This window comes from Pygocentrus nattereri, chromosome 8 (assembly GCF_015220715.1).
Source record: "Pygocentrus nattereri isolate fPygNat1 chromosome 8, fPygNat1.pri, whole genome shotgun sequence".
NCBI classification, from domain to species: Eukaryota; Metazoa; Chordata; class Actinopteri; order Characiformes; family Serrasalmidae; genus Pygocentrus; species Pygocentrus nattereri.
Genome location: NC_051218.1, coordinates 44,727,238 through 44,746,587, shown reverse-complemented (window position 1 = coordinate 44,746,587; position 19,350 = coordinate 44,727,238). Strand labels below are relative to the sequence as shown.

Below are 19,350 nucleotides of genomic sequence, written 5' to 3'. Positions count from 1 at the left end.
ACTTTATTAACGTAAAAATTTGTAAATTAGTAAATTAGCGACAAAAATTAGTCATTTTTGTCGGCTGTAAACAGAATGAAAGGATTTCTCTCGCGCAGGTTCAGGGGTCCTGACAGATCAATTACGATCACTGGGCCTTCATCAAAATCTTTAAGTGTGTTCTTGAGAAAGATCCTGTGCGTAGATGACTGTGCGTAGGTTCTGTTCCTACCGGAGAACAAATCCCGAATACGAGAACACCCGGTGAGCCGGAATCTTCAGCAGAACTGCATAAGTGGGTTTTAAGAAGAAATATATTCTTATGCACAAATGAATGAAGCCCATTGGCGCTGAATCATTTAAGCATCCTAATAATAAAGATTTACATTTTCATTTATTCTCACGTTTGTATTGTGTTAGAAAATCATCAGCATTTAACAAATAAGACTGTGCACTCTTCTCTGGAGATTCTGTCCGTAAGCCACTCGTGGGCGCAGGAATAAGCTGGATAGTTTAATTGAAATAAATCTAATATAAACAAAACAACTGCAAAAAGTTTTGTAAAACTTGCGATGCACCAACATGAAAAGTCCTGGCTAAAACCGAAAGCACTTTTTTTAATGATCTTTTTTGTTTTATTTGTGTTTTTGAATATTTTTTTTTATTTTTATCATTATTTTTATTTACACTTTGCACTTTGGCTGCTGTCTGTTTTTTTTTTTTCCATCATTCCATAAACTCTCTACAGTCTGGTGGTCCAGTGATATCAAACCTGTAGTGGAGAAGTTCTTGAGTGCTGTATCTCTGCTTGAGACTCGACATGAACAGTGACACACGTTATGTATTGAACAGGGGTCTCAACCCAAAGGTTAGGAAGAGCTGTTTTGTCCTTTCAACAAAAATTCTATGTTTCACAACATTTTATATCAGTTTCACCCTCCTGGCTGTGAGTCGGTCTCAGTATGTGCTGGCGTACTCGTCTAGGATTAAAATATAAATGAAAGACTTACTTTGCTCCGCTTTGAGCTTCAGCTCAGCTACAGCTGCTTTTCTCGCATCTCCGGCAGGAAACTTTTCAGCAAAAGTAGAACAGTTTCTCATGAAATGTCTCTCATTTGAACTTTTTACGGGGCTGAAGTCGCTTCTCATTCGCCACCTTGTTCTTGTTCGAATTTTCCCGTTCCACCTTAAATGAATGAAAAATGACTTTTTATCATTCATCAGTTTCTTGTTGCAGGTTAAACCTATCAGGAAACCAGCTGGAGTGACTATAAACACTAATCTCCAAATTATCGATGTCCATCTTAAATCTCTCTCTTTGCCGTTTCGTTATCTACTAGCTGGGCGAGACTGTTGTCTGTGTTGCTATGGTGACCAGCCGTCTGGGCTGATCTTCAGGGTTAAAGGGTGAATCAGCAGTTCTACATTAACTCCAGCGTTTAAGACCATTTACTGTTAAACTGTGTTGTAGGATCAGCAGAGCTTCATTTTACTTTATTTTTACCTACAAACCTAATTCAGCTGTGGAGCTGCAACAGAGCAGTAAAAGAGTCGTGTTTTGCCGACCCCTGGACTAACGTATCATTCAGATTATGAAAAAATGTCTAAAAACACATCTAATCTGAATGCTCCTCACTTAGTTTGATTGGTATAAAGAAAAAGCTGTACAAGCTGTGCCTTTCGCAGTGACCTGCGCAGAACAGTGCTCTACTGTTTTTCGTTGCAATTTTGCTGGATGCTATTAGAATAAAAATCGACTTATTCTATAATGATGGATCAACCATGCATGATGTTTAGCTTTCATCGATGCTGTAAGTCCAGCCAAAAAACAGCCAAAAGTTCCCACCCAGAATCATAATTAAAGCGAATGAGGCAGGAACACAGCCACGTGAAAGACAAAGCAGTGGCGGCATTCACGGCAATACACCTTCAGACACTGACATCCACCTCGCCAGCCCTGTCTGTGTCAGCATACGTGGCATCGAGGGTCGTCAGACAGTCTCACTGGAACGGTTTCAGATGAGTGGCACCCGATTCCACAGCCTACTTTTGATCTCATGCTGCATGGAGCTGTCAAGGCTGTCAGCTGGAGGAGGATTCATTATGAAACGTGGCCTTTGTGGCATCTCTCCAAAACACACTTAATTAGCTGCAAGATATTCCATAGTGTGACATCTAATGAATGTCCCTCTTTCTGCTTTTTTACCCGAGAATATTGTGCTTATTTAGGCCAAGGGTATAGTACGTCCCAAAGGCCTTCCAACATCATAATCAGCAGATAGCAGTTTTTCTATCTGTTACAGAGCAAGGAGGAGGGATGGTGGCCTCATTAATTAGGAGTGAGAATCTGGGAATGCTGTGAAAAAAAGGCAGTGGGCTTATATTTTGTTACATCATCCGAATATGTGACCTAATTCGGCATCACATGAACGTACTTCTAGTTATAGCTTAGATAAATTAAGTCATGCTTAATGGAGCACATTTCAGTTTTAAGTGTGGAGCGAATGGATCAGCGGTAGCTCCCCGCCACCAGAGCTGCTGCCTCCCTCTGTATTTAATCCAGTTTATGTAAATTACTGCATGTACACTTTCAGAAAGGCTCTTTAATAAAGACAGTTGTTTATGAATTATAACCATGACAACTGGAAGACTGTTACAATACTCCAGTGGTTCTTTGTAGAACCTCTAGTGGTTTCTTTATAGGCTTGACATTCCAACAATGCTTAAGTTGCCCTCTTCGTCGTCTTCTTCTTCTTCAGCCTTTTATTGTTGTTATTGTGTATCCATGATCAATAACCTGGTATTTGGCTCATTCTACAGCAACGTCCACTTTTCTGTCTATCCTTAGGTGTCACTGGTGTTACTGACCGTCACTGGTGTTACACATGATAAAGGAAACACCATCAAAAGACCATCAAACCGCACGCTGTCCATCACGGAACGTCCACTAAAATATGGAATTTAATCCATTTCTGTTCTATTTTTTCACAATTAGCTCAGAATAAAGTCGGTCGCACCAGTGACGTCAGCTAAAAGCTCCATATGAGATCATGAGCTGAATGAGAAGATCTCTGAGAACTGAGAGACGCAGTGGACTCACCATGAGCTTTTCTCCATAGATCCTCAGAAAACGGGTCAGAGGAGGTCGAGTGACGTCATCGGCGTGACTTTTATTTCAAAATAAGAGTTTTTTTGTTGTGCAGTAACACCAGTGACTCGACTCCTGGGCGACTTTCATTATAGATTTTATAATATTTATTTGTTTTCTTTGTCATTTAATTTATATATTCCATAGTCATGTAGAGATTATTGTAGTTGAAATTGCCTAAAAACATGTTGTTTTTCTCCAAAATGTGGCCTCAGCCTTCACACATGACTGTGAGGACTGGAATTTTATATGATTAATTTATAAACCATTATTGATAAATTGAGGCTCAATTGTTAAAATAACTTATTGCTTTACTTTAAAATCTAAATAAATTGTAACCCTAACATGTTTTTCAAGTTCACATTTGTAAATGCTAGGGACACAAAAATGGCCATTTCTGTAGAATGACCCATATAGCTCGTTAAGGGGGATTTCAAAGGGTTCTATATAGCATGAGAAAGCTGCTATTGTGATTTTATATTATACATTTATATTTATTTAGATGTATTTATAGAGGGATTATGTTCAACAGATGTACAGTACAGTGCAGAGGCCAAAAAACAATCACGGCAGCAATTAAGTACAAGTTCTGAATTTCGTAGCTTCAGGAATAAAGCAGAAAATGTGTTTAACTAAAAATGACACAGAAGCCTCAACAAATAAATATATAATATTGTGTTTTCAGTGCTTAAACTTGGCCTTTGCCTTTATTAGAACTTCCAGTCTTTTAAAGACACTTGTTTCATTTGTACAGGGATACTCCAAAGTTGGTTGTGTTGAGTTGTCTTCTCCCAGTGGAGGATGGAGAGAACATCTGAAGTAAGAATGGAGGTTACTTTTCTCCTCTCACTCAAAAATAAAAAAGTTTTAAGTACTGTTTATCTGATGGTGACATATTTAGTGGGCTGCTAGGACCAGCATAGCCGTTAAAAGTAGTTTTATAATTTTTTGAAGCCCAGTTTTGAAAGCTTCTGCATTTTTTTGACCATAAATATATCCCCAGAAATATCTCCTGAAAATGAAGAACTTATAATTATCTTCAAAATATTATAAATGCAGGGTGTTCTCTGACTTTTTCACAGCACTGTTTATTTTTATTTACTGTTTAGTCTGTACATATACTGTGCATATCGCTGCTGTTGGCACAAAACCTCGTATCTCCATTTTTGTTGTTTTTCAGTTTTTGCCATAATTTGAAAATGCCTCTCGTTCTTTACATTGTGTGTAAATCTCGTGATGAATGGACCAAAAGAAACGGCTCAAATTTACATGGAAATAATTCTGGTTCCATTGACTTGCATTAAAAGTAAAGTAGGTTTTTTCCTTCTCCTGTAAAGTCGCCGTTTTGGAGATACGAGGTTTTCCTCCAACAGCAGTGACATAAAACACTGTTTATCATCTTTGTTGTTTTGTGATTTTGCTTTTACACAGAATGCTCTTAATTCATGAGCCTGCCATTTCTAACACTTAGACGTATTTACACAGGAGGATCGTGGGTAAATGTTCAAGAATGACCCCTGTGGTTTTTTAAAAGGGTCCCCTGAGTAGTTGTGACTTATTAGCTACTTAAAATATCCTACCCAGGGACTATCATGCAAGAGTTGGTTCCCTTTGAGCCACTACCAGCATTAATGTGGTGGTGAGCAAGAGATTTATTTCCTTTAACTGATTTTAGCTCCCCAAGTGTTTAAGTCAGGCACTAATTAGGTTTTTTGTTTCATTTTGTGAAACACTTAATGATTTTCTATCTGTGAATGATTTGCACCGTGACGTTAGCGCAAACATTTATTGTAATATTACAGGTGGTAATTGTCTAAAGTTTAATAAGATATGATTTTATGGCTGTAAATGGATTTGCCCTTTGATGTCAGCATAGAGGTTGCAGTATTTGTTGTGATATTCCAGATGGCAGTTGACTTAAGTGGAATGGGGAAATAAGGATGTTAGATGAAAATGGCATTCAAAGCAGACGAGTGAGGAAAGCTGGTTCACATGGCTGAAACCCTGGGATACACTATATGGCCAAAAGTATGTGGACACCCCTCCAAATTATTCGGTGTAGGTCTTTCAGCCATACCCATTGCTAACGTGCGTAAAATCAAGCACACAGCCAGAGAATCTCCATAGATAAACGGTATAATGAATTCAGTGACTTTAAACGTGGCACTGTTACTGTCAGTCAATTTATGAAATGCCTGCCTTGCTAGATCTTCCCCAGTCAACTGTAAGTATTATTGTGAAGTTGTAGCTTCTAAGAGCAACAACAATGCGGTAGACCACACCAACTCACAGTCTGGCCTCTTCTTACTCACTACGGAGTTCCAGATTGTCTCTGGGAGCAACATAAGAACTGTGTATCAGTAGCTTCATGCAAGAACCATGTGTTGTTAGCTTCATGAAATGGGTCTCACTGGCTGAGCAGCTTCACACAAGCCTAAGATCACTATGTGCAATGCCAAGCGTCGGCTGGAGTGGCGTAAAGTGCGCTGCCACTGAGGTCTGGTTCAGTGGAAATCTGTTCTCTGGAGTGATGAATCACAGCTGACTATCTGGCAGTGTGACACATCTGGTGGATTCCAGAAGAACAATACCTACCAGAATGCATAGTCCCAAACAGTGAAGTTTGGTGGAGGAGGGATGACGGTTTGGGGCTGTTTTTCAGGGTTTGGGCTCTGCTCCTTAGTTCTATTGAAGCGTAATGTTAATGCTGCAGCTTATCAAGACATATTAGACCATTAAACATTTGTTGTAATATCGCAGGTGTAATTTGGAATGATTTTATGGCTGTAAATGGATTTGCCCTTTGATGTCAGCATAAAGGTTGTAGTATTTGTTGTGATATTCCAGATGGCAGTTGACTTAAGTGGAATGGGAAAAAGGATATTAGAAGAAAATGGTATTCAAAGCAGACGAGTGAGGAAAGCCGGTTCCCTCTGGAGCGCAGGCAGTCAACACCTGAGGTTTTCTGGGGGGTTTTTTTTGACGTTGAACAGGATTCAAATTATCATTTTGAGGTACATTAACCTTCACCTCTACGAACTAATATCCCTGTTCTTTCCTGATCATAATGCGTTAAATTATGTGAGAAACAGAACACTGGTTCATGGAATTAGGCAAAAAGCATAAATGCATAAAAGGGCACTTTAAGTAACATTTTTCTGGTGAATAAAACCGAGTCTTGGCCCTAAGCCAACACTGTATTTGCATTATTTTTTTTTGTACGTGACTACATTATGCTTTGGGTAGCAACACTAGCAGCCTCCTCCTGGTGTACAGAAAATCAATGCTGACATTAAAAGGCAGCTACACTGCATGCACAGTTCTCAGGGGTGGACGAAGTTCACAAACCATGTATCTGAGTTAAAGTAGAGACACATAGGGTAAAATATTCCTCCAGTAAAAGTAGAAGTTCCTCCATTTAGACCTCCAACTTGAGTAAAACAGTTTCCATCAGGGAGAACCGAGTGGCTCTGAAATCACTTTTTACACACAAGCAAAGTTTCAGTTTCAGATTTATTTACAACTTAGTTCCAAGTTTAAGTTGAATAAAAACCGGCTTTAAACTCAGGATCACAGATGAGCTCCTTTACTATGTTGATCTGTAGGCGTCTGTTCATAAACATAAACCAGCCCAAACTCATTTACTATAAAATGAAATGGTGTTTGTAGAAATTCAGAAAAAAGCCGCGTCAGTCTCGACTGCATATGTGGACATATTTCTATATTGAGCTCTATTTACACAAAGTTAGGTTAGTTCATCATTTATGTTGAACAGACTCTCCCAAAGTTTTACGCTGCTGCGCTGACGTTGAACCGCGTGCTTGCACTGGGTCGGTCTGTTCCGCTGGATGCTGCTGACATTTTCACAAGAATTTGTTTTGTTTTTCACACTTTGTGCATTCGCAGCTTTCCATGCAACCTGTGTTCCCGGTGATAGTGAAGGATAACGATGGTCAGCTCCTTGCCCCCCCCCCCCCCTTCTGTCCCTGCTTAAACTGAGCTGGTGCGGTGATCACAGCTCCACGGGGCGGCACTGATTTGTCCTTGATATTATGCCAAAGCCCAAGCAATGCAATAATGACTGCATCGGCTGTTTTCTGCAGCCCAGTCTCCCCTGCCAGGATTATTTGGAATGGCCGACTGTATTTTGACATTTCCCAAATGCTTATTCTTTGTGCAACATGCCAATCTCTTTGATTAAATATGGTGCAGTGCCGTTCATCATGGCCGGCAGCTTTCTCTGAGGCGGGGGTAGAGGGAGCACTATGGCATTTTGAGGGCGAGTCATTGCTGATTGCTGAGATCTTGCCTTTGGAGGAACTTAAACATCTGAAATGTGCAGACAGCGACGGGAACACCGCTGTAATAGTTTGAGACTCCTCAGCCGGGTTTCCTCTCGCTCATTGCTTTTCATCATTTCCTTCCCACTAACAAACCGTGTACGTTGCGCCATTTTGCTGCCAGCTGGAATCTAAGTTATGATTAATAGGTGTTACAGAAGTGCTCACAGCAAGGTTCAACCCAGTTTTTTCAAAGTCCATAATTACTTTTTAACTTAAAAAATGGTCCTTAGGCAAATGAGAACCTCTGCTGTTTGTGTGTGGAAGGCTATATGTTCTGCAAGCCCTACGTGAACATTAGCTTTGAACACTGAATACGTTATGTTAAAAAAAATACCACAGCATGGCTACAGGATATAAACCATTACCTAAAAGCCTTGGAATGTGTTTCACAGTGTGTGTAATACAGGGACCGTGTGTGTAATACAGGGACAGTGTGTGTAATACAGGGAAAATGAGAAACGCACCTACTATAGACACAAATGACTGCAAAAGCAGATAGCGGCCTGGTGGGCTAACAGTTGCCAGTAAGTAATTTTGCTTTCTTTACACGTATCACTAGTTCAATTCCCCTTTGTAATCCTCTTCATTTGATATAGGAAAGTACCAAACCTTTGGAATGTTTTAAATCGGCTCCTCATATATACATCATCCACTACACGTGTACACTAGAGACTTAACATCGGCTGTTTTCTTCAGAGTGTGGACCCTTCAAATTAAAGTGCTCTGCAATTCACAGAGAAGTGCAGAATGCGATGGCTAGTAGCTGTTATTGTTGGCCTTGGGAAACTCTCATTGGGAGCAGCTTTAGTGCTGGAGAGCTATGTTACAGGAGCAGCAATCACAGGTGCCCTCAATAGCACTCTCCTCTCAGTAGTCAGGATGCTCAACTTTTCACCACTGTGCCCGAGTTTTAGGTGCTGCTGAGACGTGCGTCAGACATAACATAGCTTTCCTCTCTGTGTGGCATCGCACAGCGTTGTATTATAGAAGAGAAAGTTGTAATAAGTGCCTGACTGATATATACTATATGGCCAAAAGTATGCGGACACCCCTCCTAATTATCCAGTTTAGGTCTTTCAGCCATGCTCATCGCTAATGTGTGTAAAATTAAGCACACAGCCGTAGAATCTCCATAGATTAACAGTATAATGAAGAGTTCATCGGCTTTAAATGTGGCACTGTCAATCCGTTTGTGATGTTTCTGCCTTCCTAGATCTGCCCCAGTCAACTGTAAGTACTATTATTGTGAAGTTGTAGCTTCTAAGTGCAACAGCAGCTCAGCCGCAATGTGGTAGACCACACCAACTCACAGTGTTGATGTGCATAGTGCATAAAAGTATGCAACCACTGAGGTCAGGAGCAGTGGAAATCTGTTCTCTAGAGTAATGAATTACACTTCACTGGGTCAATTACACTTCATGTGGGTTTGGTGGATGCCAGGAGAGCACTACCTACCAGAATGCATAGTCCCAACAGTAAAGTTTGGTGGAGGAGGGATAATGGTCTGGGGCTGTTTTTCAGGTTGTAGGCTCTGCTCCTTAGTTCTATTGAAGTGTAATGTTAATGCTGCAGCATATAAAGACATATTAGACAATTTTGTGCCTCTACCACCTGCTCACTTCTGTTACACCTATAGGCAAAATTTGTACATCTGACCTAGAGCTCCACAATAAATCATATTTTTATTATCATGATTTGAGTTTCCACAGAAAACATATTGCAGCACGTAACGAATACTTCCCCACACCTGGCTTGAATCTTGCTCTCTGAGGGGCAAACAGATAGATACAGAACCCACTCTTACACAGTTCAAAACTCCTCTGATGTATTTTACTTATTGACCATTCTCAGTTTTGTCTATAAAATGCGTAAGCTGTATGGTAAAATGTGTGAAGCAGTAATGGCTCTGTCACAACAAATATGCATCATCATAAGGAACTTTATAAGAAATAATGGGCCAGATTCATAAGACTGGGAAGTAACAGTGCTACGAATAAGAGCTATACGTAAAATCATCGTGATGGTGATTATCACACCGGTATTTTAACACTTTACAACACTACGGTATTTCTACTGGTGTCCTAGTCAAGAGCCAATCAAAGTTCATATGTATAATGTCATTTGAAAGACACGCCTATGCCAAGTGAAGCTCCAGTTGGCTGCTGAAATGAATATGAACAAAGAAATAAAGAAAACCAATATCTATTATATCTACTATATAATATCTACTATTATATAATAATAGTAGTAAGTTGTTTGGTAAAGAGGCTTTTAACTTTTAAACAGATGGTTTTTATGAAAAAATGTTATAATGTATACTGAAAAAATAACATCTTAAAATGTTACTTCTAGTTGTAGGAATTATATTTTAGCATTTAATTTTTCATTGGTAAGAATTCAAGGCTTTTTCCTATTCTTTATAATTGCAGTAACATTTTTTAGTAACATGAATTAAAGTTTAACACGTGGTCATTTTTGGTTCAAAGCAGAATTAACATGCTGAAAGTCTGATTTCAGTAACAAGGCAAGCTGCTTTAGCTTTTATTTTTATTTTTCTTGATCTCAGGGGTTCAGTTTACATGTGAATATTAAAATTCCTCTAGTGAATCTTACATTTTGACTAGGAAAAAATCAGTAAGTGAAATTAAAAGTGATATAAACTGCAATTACAATTGGAACATGTCAAAATGTGAATTTATTTTGTATTTAAATTTAGATTATAAGCTAAACCCACCCTCCATGCATTGGGAAGGGATTGCAAAAACATTGAAATTCATGTCTAAATGAGAGGAAAATGTGTCAACTTCTCACTTTGCACAAGCGGTAAGACTCACTGCTAATCCTCCTTTATGATGAGCAAACATGTTACCACCACACTGTTTGCTCTTAACATCATGATAAATCTGCATTTTAAGAATGTATATATTTCTGTACACATATCAGCCTTACTGTGCACAAAAGCTTTTTTTGGTTATCAGAGGCACACTATTTTACCCATTTATGTATATTTATATATCCAGTGGCCCTAATTTAAACACCAAACTCTATCAGTATTAAATCAAACTGACTTTTCAGGATGTGATTAATATGATATAACTCGTTCTGTGAAGGGAACTGCGTGCAGGAGGCAATGCATCAGAAACGTTACATTTCATTGGGTCCATATGGTCTCTGAGCTCACTTGAAGAAATTCTTCAAATTGAATGAACCCATATCTAATGCATTGTTAGAAAAAGTTTAATTTATCACATTATATATATATATATATATATTGTTTTAGTCATTTAAGTCTGTTGTAATATATATAATATATATATATAATAGAAAATCCCAATTTTACTGTCCTTAAAGTATGAAAATTACATGTAATAAAAAATCAAACATACTATTTTATATATATATATATATATATATATATATATATATATATATATATATATATATATATATATGTATGTGTGTATATATATATATATATATATATATATATATATGTATATATATGTATGTGTATATATATATATATATATATATATATATATATGTATATGTGTGTGTTTTTGTGTGTGTGTGTGTGTGTGTGTGTGTGTGTGTGTGTGTGTGTGTGTGTATAAATATATATATATATATCCAAAATGGTAACTTTACAAGAGAAGGAAAAAACCTACATTAATTTTAATATAGGTCAATGAACCAGACTTTTTTCTAAGTCATTCTGGGTCATTTCTTTTGGTCCATTCATCATGAAATTTACATACAATGTAAATGGCAACATGTATGTTCAAATTATGCTTAAATATGAAAAAAAAGAAGATACCCCATTTTGTTCTGACGACTGCGATATATATATATATATATATATATATATATATATATATATATATATATATATCGCTGAAAGAGGGCATAACTATACAATCAGGACAACCTCTATGGAATGTTTTCTAATCATGCTCAGTTGCTGGAATAGGTTGCTGTACGTCACACTTCACTCTGGATAGGAGCATCTGCCAAATGTACACAATGAAAAATAATCTAATCAACTGAAACCAGCAAACTCAATGCTCCAACAACCCCCCCCCCCCCCCGCCCCCCCGCGCCTCTGATGCTCATTTGAGGTTAAGAAGTTTTGCATTTGTGAGCTGACCGTTATCTGACAGAGCTGTCGGTCATATCAGTGAACAAAATTCTGTTTAGCTCAAACTTCTGAGTGCGTTTTAAATCAGCATCACTATCAGTGACAAAGTGTTCATATCTGTTGCATCCTAATCTGGGTAAACAGCAGAAGGGGACCATTTGGGTTTGACGCGCTTTGAGAGAGGGAAGGAGGAGGAGGGCACGTAATGACATATACATACAGGAGCACAGTCTTCTATTAGTCACTAATAACCCCTCTCAGCCTGTGCAGTTTGCCTCTGCCCTTTATTTATGAGCAGCCACAAGGCCAAGCCAGCGAGACGATCAATACTTTCTAGGCGCGATGAGAGCTGATTGGAGAGAACTCCCGTTTGCTCCATTCCAGCTGGGAATTCAGCAGGCTCTCACGATCTGAGGTGACCACCGTCACCGTGCCACCAGTCACATGACATCACCCTGGTGTCGCCACACGGGTGCCGTGAACCCGCTGTTGATTTTGAGGAATGGCGACTGTGCATTTTGCTCCTGTGCCATGTTTATGGAGCGAGGGCTGCACTCCTGCAGATTAATACCGAGCGAAACACCAGAGGTTGAATCACACTCCAATTCAATTGCATAATTCATCTTAGTAAATACAGCACAGCTGTGAGGCCATTAACACGGCCAATAATATTTTGCAGTGATTAGCCGGGCCAACGGTAAGTACAGCCTTTAATGTGCTTTTCGTGCCATTGACTTCTGATATGAGCGCAGAACAGTGTAATATTTTTTGACATAAGCTGCCGTTTGACACAGCGTTGCTCATCATTTTCAAATGTCAGCAGTTAACGTACTAAATTAAGTGGAAGCTTAGTCGGAATGACTATGCTGGTTGCTTTGATCGCTGAAATAATTCCCAAGTTAATAACTTATTCTGAGATTTCTGCAAAAACCAATCAATACTTTGCATCTGAGCATCTCTCAGTTTATTGAACAAGATGTGCCCCGGCTTTGGAGGAAAAAACTAAATATTTACCGACTGTTGAGTATACAGAGGAGATAGCATTGAAGCCCTGTTTCCTGTGCTCAAGTGGGATGTGGGACTCGGCCGAGCCTTGCTCTCCATGAGTGCCCTGCACTCCCTCCCTGGCTGTTTGTCGAGGGAGATAAGTGAGTGTAGATGATGAGTCCCATGTATGAGGCGGAGGGATATACTGGCAGGCTTTGAGCGAAGGGGAGAAGTGTGGTGCCGTGATAAGTGCACATCAAGGAATATTCATATTGCCTCTCCCAGGTGGTTAACATCACACCCCCACCCCCCGCCCCACCTCCATATGGGGCGACGATACATTATAAATCATTTACGGTCACCTTTTCCAGCCTCAAATTCCAGCTTTCCTCCTCCATTGTCATTCCATACCCTCCGAGAGGCCGCCCAGGACTGAGTGGTCTTAAGCTCTAAGAACTGAAAATTGATCAGCGCTGCATGGAGAAGGGTTCCACTCCACCGGGGACTCCCTTTGCTCCACCACTGATTAGCATTTACAGTGCTGGGCGTCCGCCGCCCATGTAGCATTTGCAAATGTGATCTTTCCAGAAGGGCCCAGAGAGCCTCGGCAGGAAATGTTATTTTGCACGTCTTCTTCTATAAGGTGCAGGGAGCAGGGAGGGTGAGGTTAATATATTTGCTTGATGGAAGTTTTTTATTTGTTTGCCGTGGCTGATGGAAAGCAGAGACCCCCTATATCTTTTGCTAGATCACTGCTTCTAATGCATACGCCGCTCACTCTGTCCCTAGCTGCAGCTGTGCATGGATGATATGGAAGTCATGCTCGTATGGGGGCCCTTGTTCTCTTGTAGGCCTGCTCTTGATTGTGCTGATTGATGGCTGCATTAGACCCACTGTCATATTTATGCGTGCTGGTTTATAGTGCACTCCCTAAGTCAATAAAAGTGAGTGAGTAAAGAAAGGGGAAAAAAGCAGCTAGCTGTCTGGGAATTGTCATTAATTTTCCTGTCCTCTTTTCTTTTTTCTGTCCTCTGTGCAGGCGAGCCGATCTGACAAGAGGACTGGACAGTGAATGAGGACCCAGCTGGACAAAAGTGGAATAGAGCGTGTGCAGGAGTGTGTTTTTTAATCTGCATAGCCTCACCAACGTGGCCGATGACAGGAGCGAGAGTTGAGGAACTGAAGGACGGAGACCTGTACTGAAGGAGAGTGCGTGCTGAGTGTGTGTTGGCATCTCGTTTTTTTTTCACGGACCATGTGGCCTACGGCACGGAAGAGCCAGATGTTCCCGGGCCACGGCGCCTTCTGCGGCGGCCAGGGCACGTCTCTGTGGATATGGATGTTTTTTTGCTGGGGTTCGGCGCTAGTCAGAGGACAGAGCTACTACCCGACAGTGAACACTCACTACGGGAAGCTACGGGGGGTGCGGGTCCCGCTGCCCAGCGAGATCCTGGGGCCCGTGGACCAGTACCTGGGCGTGCCCTACGCGGCCCCGCCCACTGGCGAGAAACGTTTCCTGCCCCCTGAGCCACCCTCCTCTTGGTCGGGGATCAAGAACGCCACCCAGTTTGCGCCCGTGTGCCCTCAAAACATCCACAACGCCGTGCCAGAGATCATGATGCCTATCTGGTTCACATTTAACCTGGATATAGTTGCCACATACATACAGGATCAAAACGAGGATTGTTTGTATCTAAACATCTATGTCCCAACCGAGGATGGTGAGTCTGTCGGGTATACAGGAAACGCAAACCTTCTACTTTCACTTCTGTTTCTTCTGTCACCCTCTGTATTGTGTTTGGAGCATGACTTGTCTGGCGCATGCTGTGTCTGTGTCCACCATCTCAATAACTCATCTTGACTTGATATTCCATGACGTCTTTCCATTAGCTCTTCCCTTCCATGCCACTGTTATGGGTTCCTCTTTTGTGTCAAAGCCAAAGTAAGCAATCAATCTTGAAAAAGAAAAGAAAAAAGATCTCTTAACATGAGAGCTCAGATTATAATCTGACACGAAGATTGGATTTAATGATCTTGGTGCACCTCCCTCTCCTCACTGTCTTGACTGTTCTGGGGGTTAAGAGCTTAGCGAATAGCCTGCTCGGCGTGAGAACGATCCTTTTGTAGGGTTGGTGAACGATTCTGGAACACGAGAGGCCTGTGGCATCATTCTTAGCCATGTAAGACCCGTTACAGTCCTGTTTACTTCTCCCTCTGTCCCAAATCTGTATTCCTGAGCTTCATTTAAATTCACAAAGAACGGCGTCGGGGTGCCATAGTTTAAGTTAAAAAGGTGAAGACGACAAACCGCAGAACAAAGACTTCGTTTCGTACGTACTGCAGGTTCCCACGAGCTGATGAAAGTCCGCAAAGCTTTGAAACTTGAACGGTTGTGAATATTTATGCTGTTATGAATGCTTCCACAGCAGGAACCGAAATGGACTTTATAAACACATGGCACCCCTCAACGAGCGCTTTTGCTCAAATCTACGCCATTCAAGCTGCAGAGCAATTCGAGCGAGAGGCACATTGTTACACAGGCGCCATGCATTCGCCGTGCATGCATGGTGCGGCCGATGCAACACGGAGAAGTCCGGTCCCTCCCCTTCGTGGTTGTAACGGGCCTTATGTAGAAGTGCATGTGAAAATAGGCTTCCTGTGTCCCAGGGTACAGCAAATCAGTTCCAGCATTTGGGACTTTTTATTGCTAAAAACACGAGAACCTTAAAATAATACCCCAGTGAACTTTCTTGACAGGTACTTTTTTTGTTGTTCTTGTTGTTCTTGATTGATAAAGGGAAAGGGGTGGGGGGGGGGGGGTCTCTCAGATAAACTGTTGCATGTTCTCTTCCCAATTTTCTTCTGGAGCCTTCTGTTATTTTGGAGTTTTTTATTCATTTTACAGTCAAAAGAATATCCAAGGAATGTGCCAGAAAACCCAACAAGAAAATATGTAGAAAAGGAGGTATGTAAACAAGCCAGCATGGGAGCGAGAGCGACTGGTACGTCCTCGCTAAAGTCAGCGCCGTAACTCCGTCGCCCTCGGAGTCAGAGCCCTAATTGGAACGGGCGACATGGAAATTGCAGTGCGGATGAATTATGTCTGTATGTTTATGATGTGATGTATGAACAAGCTCGTAAAACAGGAGAGAGCTGTTTCAGAACGGGTGAGACTTGAGAGCATATTGTGATTGTGTAACGTAATTACCAGGTGTTGCTCACCTGTTTCTGTTGACTTGCAGTAAATAATTCAAATCTTACTTGATTTTTTCATGCTCAGGGGTCGATGATAAGTCATTTATTCATTTTATGCTCCTGAGAGTTTCTAAGATATATTGTGTGATGCTTGAATCAATTAATTGTACACTCCGGTTGTTCTGCTTAAGCTGTTTTTGTTTGTTTGTTGCCTTTTTATGAAAACAGTGCACTAACAAATCATAATGCTCATCATAGTCTGTGGTAATTCATGGTTCCTCATGTGAAACTATTCAATAATATATTTCTGAATTTTCACAGTGAATTTAATAACTAAACACACTAAACAAGAACCTGGAGTATGCAGCATGTACACTATATGTCCAAAAGTATCTAGACACCCCTTCTAATTAACCTGCACCCATTTCTGGCACAAGTGTGATTCTACAATCTCCATAGAAAGGCATTGGGAATGGGATGGGACGCTCTGGAGCAGCCACACTTTGGTTTTCACTCACTATGCCCAAAGCTGAGCACCAGTCTGAGGGGTTAAAGCTCCCCAACACTGGACTGAGGAGCCTTGGAACTGCAGTCTCTGGAGTGATGGAGCTCCATCCAGTACCTCTGGGATGAATTGGAGTGAGCTTTGCAATCCAGAACTAACCATCCAACATGACCCCACTAATGCCCTTGTGACTGAATGCAGTTAGCTCCTCACAGCAATGTTCCAACATCTAGTGTACAGCCTGCCTAGAAGAGTAGAGGCTGTTACTGCAGCAACTTTCCAATTAGTACCTTTCATTTCAGGAGAAACATTAAATAAGCAGGTGTTTGGACACATAGTGTATGTGTATGTAAGTAGGTTGTGTGCAGTAGTTACATTCGCTGATATACTGACTCAGCCAGGCCTAGAAAATCAGGTGATTAGGTTTGTTAAGGTGCTCAGTCACGGTCAGAGGCTAATGTTGCGGCAGCGGGCGTCTTTGTTTTGTTTGTATAATAAAGAAATGGTTAAAAAAAAAAAAAAAACACTGCTAACATTGGATTAGAATGGAATCCACCAATTAACAATATGCAAATGAGGTCATGCTGTCTGGTGCTACTGTTTTCCATTATTCCATAATTGTTAACAACATTAGCATGTACGGGCGAGCCACTCATTTGGAGTGAGGTATTTACATTCGGTTCTGAGCAAAAGTCAAAGACCGCTATTGATTTATTTAACTTCCAGTCAAAACAGCCATTATGTACAAGTTACTTGTTTTTCAGTGTCAGGGGAAAAAAAAGCTGAAAACATATGTTTAACAGAAAATTACACAGAAGCCTCAATGACTAAATATAGTCTACGCTATTCAAACCGCAGAGCAGTTCGAGCAAGAGGCGCATTATTATGCACTGTGACACAAGCGCCATGCATTTCTCGCCATGCAGGCTGCAGACAGTGCAGCACGGACAGGTTCAATCACTCTCCTTCATGCTTGTGACAGGCCTTATGTAGAAGTGCTTATGAAAATAGGCCTCCTGTCTCTCAGGATGCAGCAAATCATTCCCGCATTTGAGAATCGTTGTTGCTAAAAGTGTCAGAAACCTTAAAAATGCCCCGGTGAACTTTCTCGGCAGGTCCTTTTTTTTGTTGTTCTTGATTGATAAAGCGGAAGAGCAGTGGGTGGGTGAGTGGCTCAGACAAACTGTTGCATGTTCTCCTAATTTTCCTCTGTTTTTTTTTTCTTTTCTTTTTTTTACTTTACAGTCCAATAATATCCCAGGAATGTGCCAGAAAACCCATTCCGAACCGAACACTCTTGATTTAAAGATTCATTTAACTTGCAGTTAACAGTCAACAGTCACAAGTGACTATTAAATTAACACAGAAGCCTCAGTGACTAAATATGTTTTCTTTCAGTATTTACTGCTTACAGCCTTTGCCTTTATTAAAATACCAAATCAAAATATAAAACTTGCTTTCAGTTTTTCAAAGAAATCTTTTCCCCACCTCCAAAGTTCAGTCTTAGAAGTCGGTTGCATTGTCCTTCTCATGATCCTTCTCATGATCTCAAACACACTCAAAGAGGTTGAGGTCTGGACTCTGAAACGACCCTACAAAGATACACAAAAGCTAGACAGATGCTCTATGACAGAGGTCACCAATAGGCAGACCACAGTAGGAGTCTGGACCCAGACGCTGTCCTATGCAGACATGGACCTGTAACCGATAAACCATGAAGAATTATTTAATTTTGACGGTTAATTGGTGTAACTTTTCTAGCCTTTACAGTAGCTTTAGAGCCCCAAGAGACTGACAGACCAATCACAAGGGTTGTAAATATCACACGTGACGCTACTCAGCCAATCAGATCTGTGCATTACGATGAGCTCTGAGACTTGAGTGAGTGACGCCACACAGGGGAGGGATGAGGAGAGAAACAGCAGTCAGAGAAGAAAGTGAGTCAGAGGGAAGTTATTCCACATGACATGATCTAAAAAGAGAAAACTGACAGTAAATGTTGTTGAAATCTGACCGAACTGGACTTTATTTGATCTGATGTTCAGTAAATGTTGTTGAAATCTGACCGAACTGGACTTTATGTGATCTGATGTTCAGTTGTCGACTGTATAAGATGCTGATATTCCTACTCGGCTACTTCAGTAAAGAGTCTATGGAACTGAGTCACGATGCAGGTTAGACGTTATGATGTTTGGACGTTTCTTGAGGACGTTTTCTTTAACTGGGCCTTACAGAATTTTAATTAAAGACCCAATATGCACATTAAGAGAACATACAAAGCTGCGGTCTGTGAAAATGCTAATGCCCGTCCCTGTTCTTACTTACCTTAAAGGCGTCTTTCTTCTTCGTCTTCTTTCTTCTTCTTCTTCTTTCAGCTGCTCCCTTTAGGGGTCGCCACAGTGGATCATCTGCCTCCATCTTGCCCTATCCACTGCCTCCTCTACTTTCACACCAACCATCTCCATGTCCACCTTCACTACATCCATAAACCTTCTCTGAGGTCTACCTCTTCTCCTTCTACCCGGCAGCTCCATCTCCAACATTCTTTGCCCAATATCTCCACTATTCCTCCTCAACACATGTCCAAACCATCTCAACCTGGCCTCTCTGGCTTTATCTCCAAACTGCTCCACCTTCACTGTCCCTCTGATCTGCTCATTTCTAATCTTGTCCATCCTTGTCACTCCCAACGAAAATCTCAGCAACTTCATCTCCGCCACCTCCAGCTCAGCCTCCTGTCTTTTAGACAGAGCCACAGTCTCCAAACCGTACATCATAGCAGGACGCACTGCTGTCTTGTAGACCTTCCCTTTCACTCTTGCTTACCTTAAAGGCAAAAACCTAAAATACGTATCTGGTTTAGTTCGGCTCTATTTACAGTTTGATTGTAAATAAATTAGGAATCCATCGAGCTACAAGGTCAGCAGGTGTGCCTTCCTTTTCCTTTAGTGACCCACTTCGTACCTTCAGAACTTGCAGAAGATGCTGAATCAACACCTGAAGTGAGCAGGGAACCTTTTCAGAAATAATGTGAAATAATGTAAGACTGGATATG

The 19,350-nt window shown here is 40.9% G+C and overlaps 1 protein-coding gene across 5 annotated transcripts in view; it reads left to right on the top strand.

The window, feature by feature from the left end:
• Positions 1–19,350, top strand: part of nlgn3a (neuroligin 3a) — a 224,196-nt gene that overhangs the window by 36,700 nt on the left and 168,146 nt on the right. For 2 of the 5 annotated variants that reach the window (XM_017712536.2, XM_017712535.2), the window contains exon 2: positions 13,635–14,316. In XM_017712536.2, the coding sequence (XP_017568025.1) occupies positions 13,851–14,316 (466 nt within the window). In that variant the 5' untranslated portion in view covers positions 13,635–13,850. Of the gene's footprint in view, positions 1–3,881; positions 3,947–13,634; positions 14,317–15,500; positions 15,598–19,350 lie in introns of those variants that run through there. The other 3 variants (XM_017712533.2, XM_017712532.2, XM_037540545.1) reach the window with 3 other exon arrangements.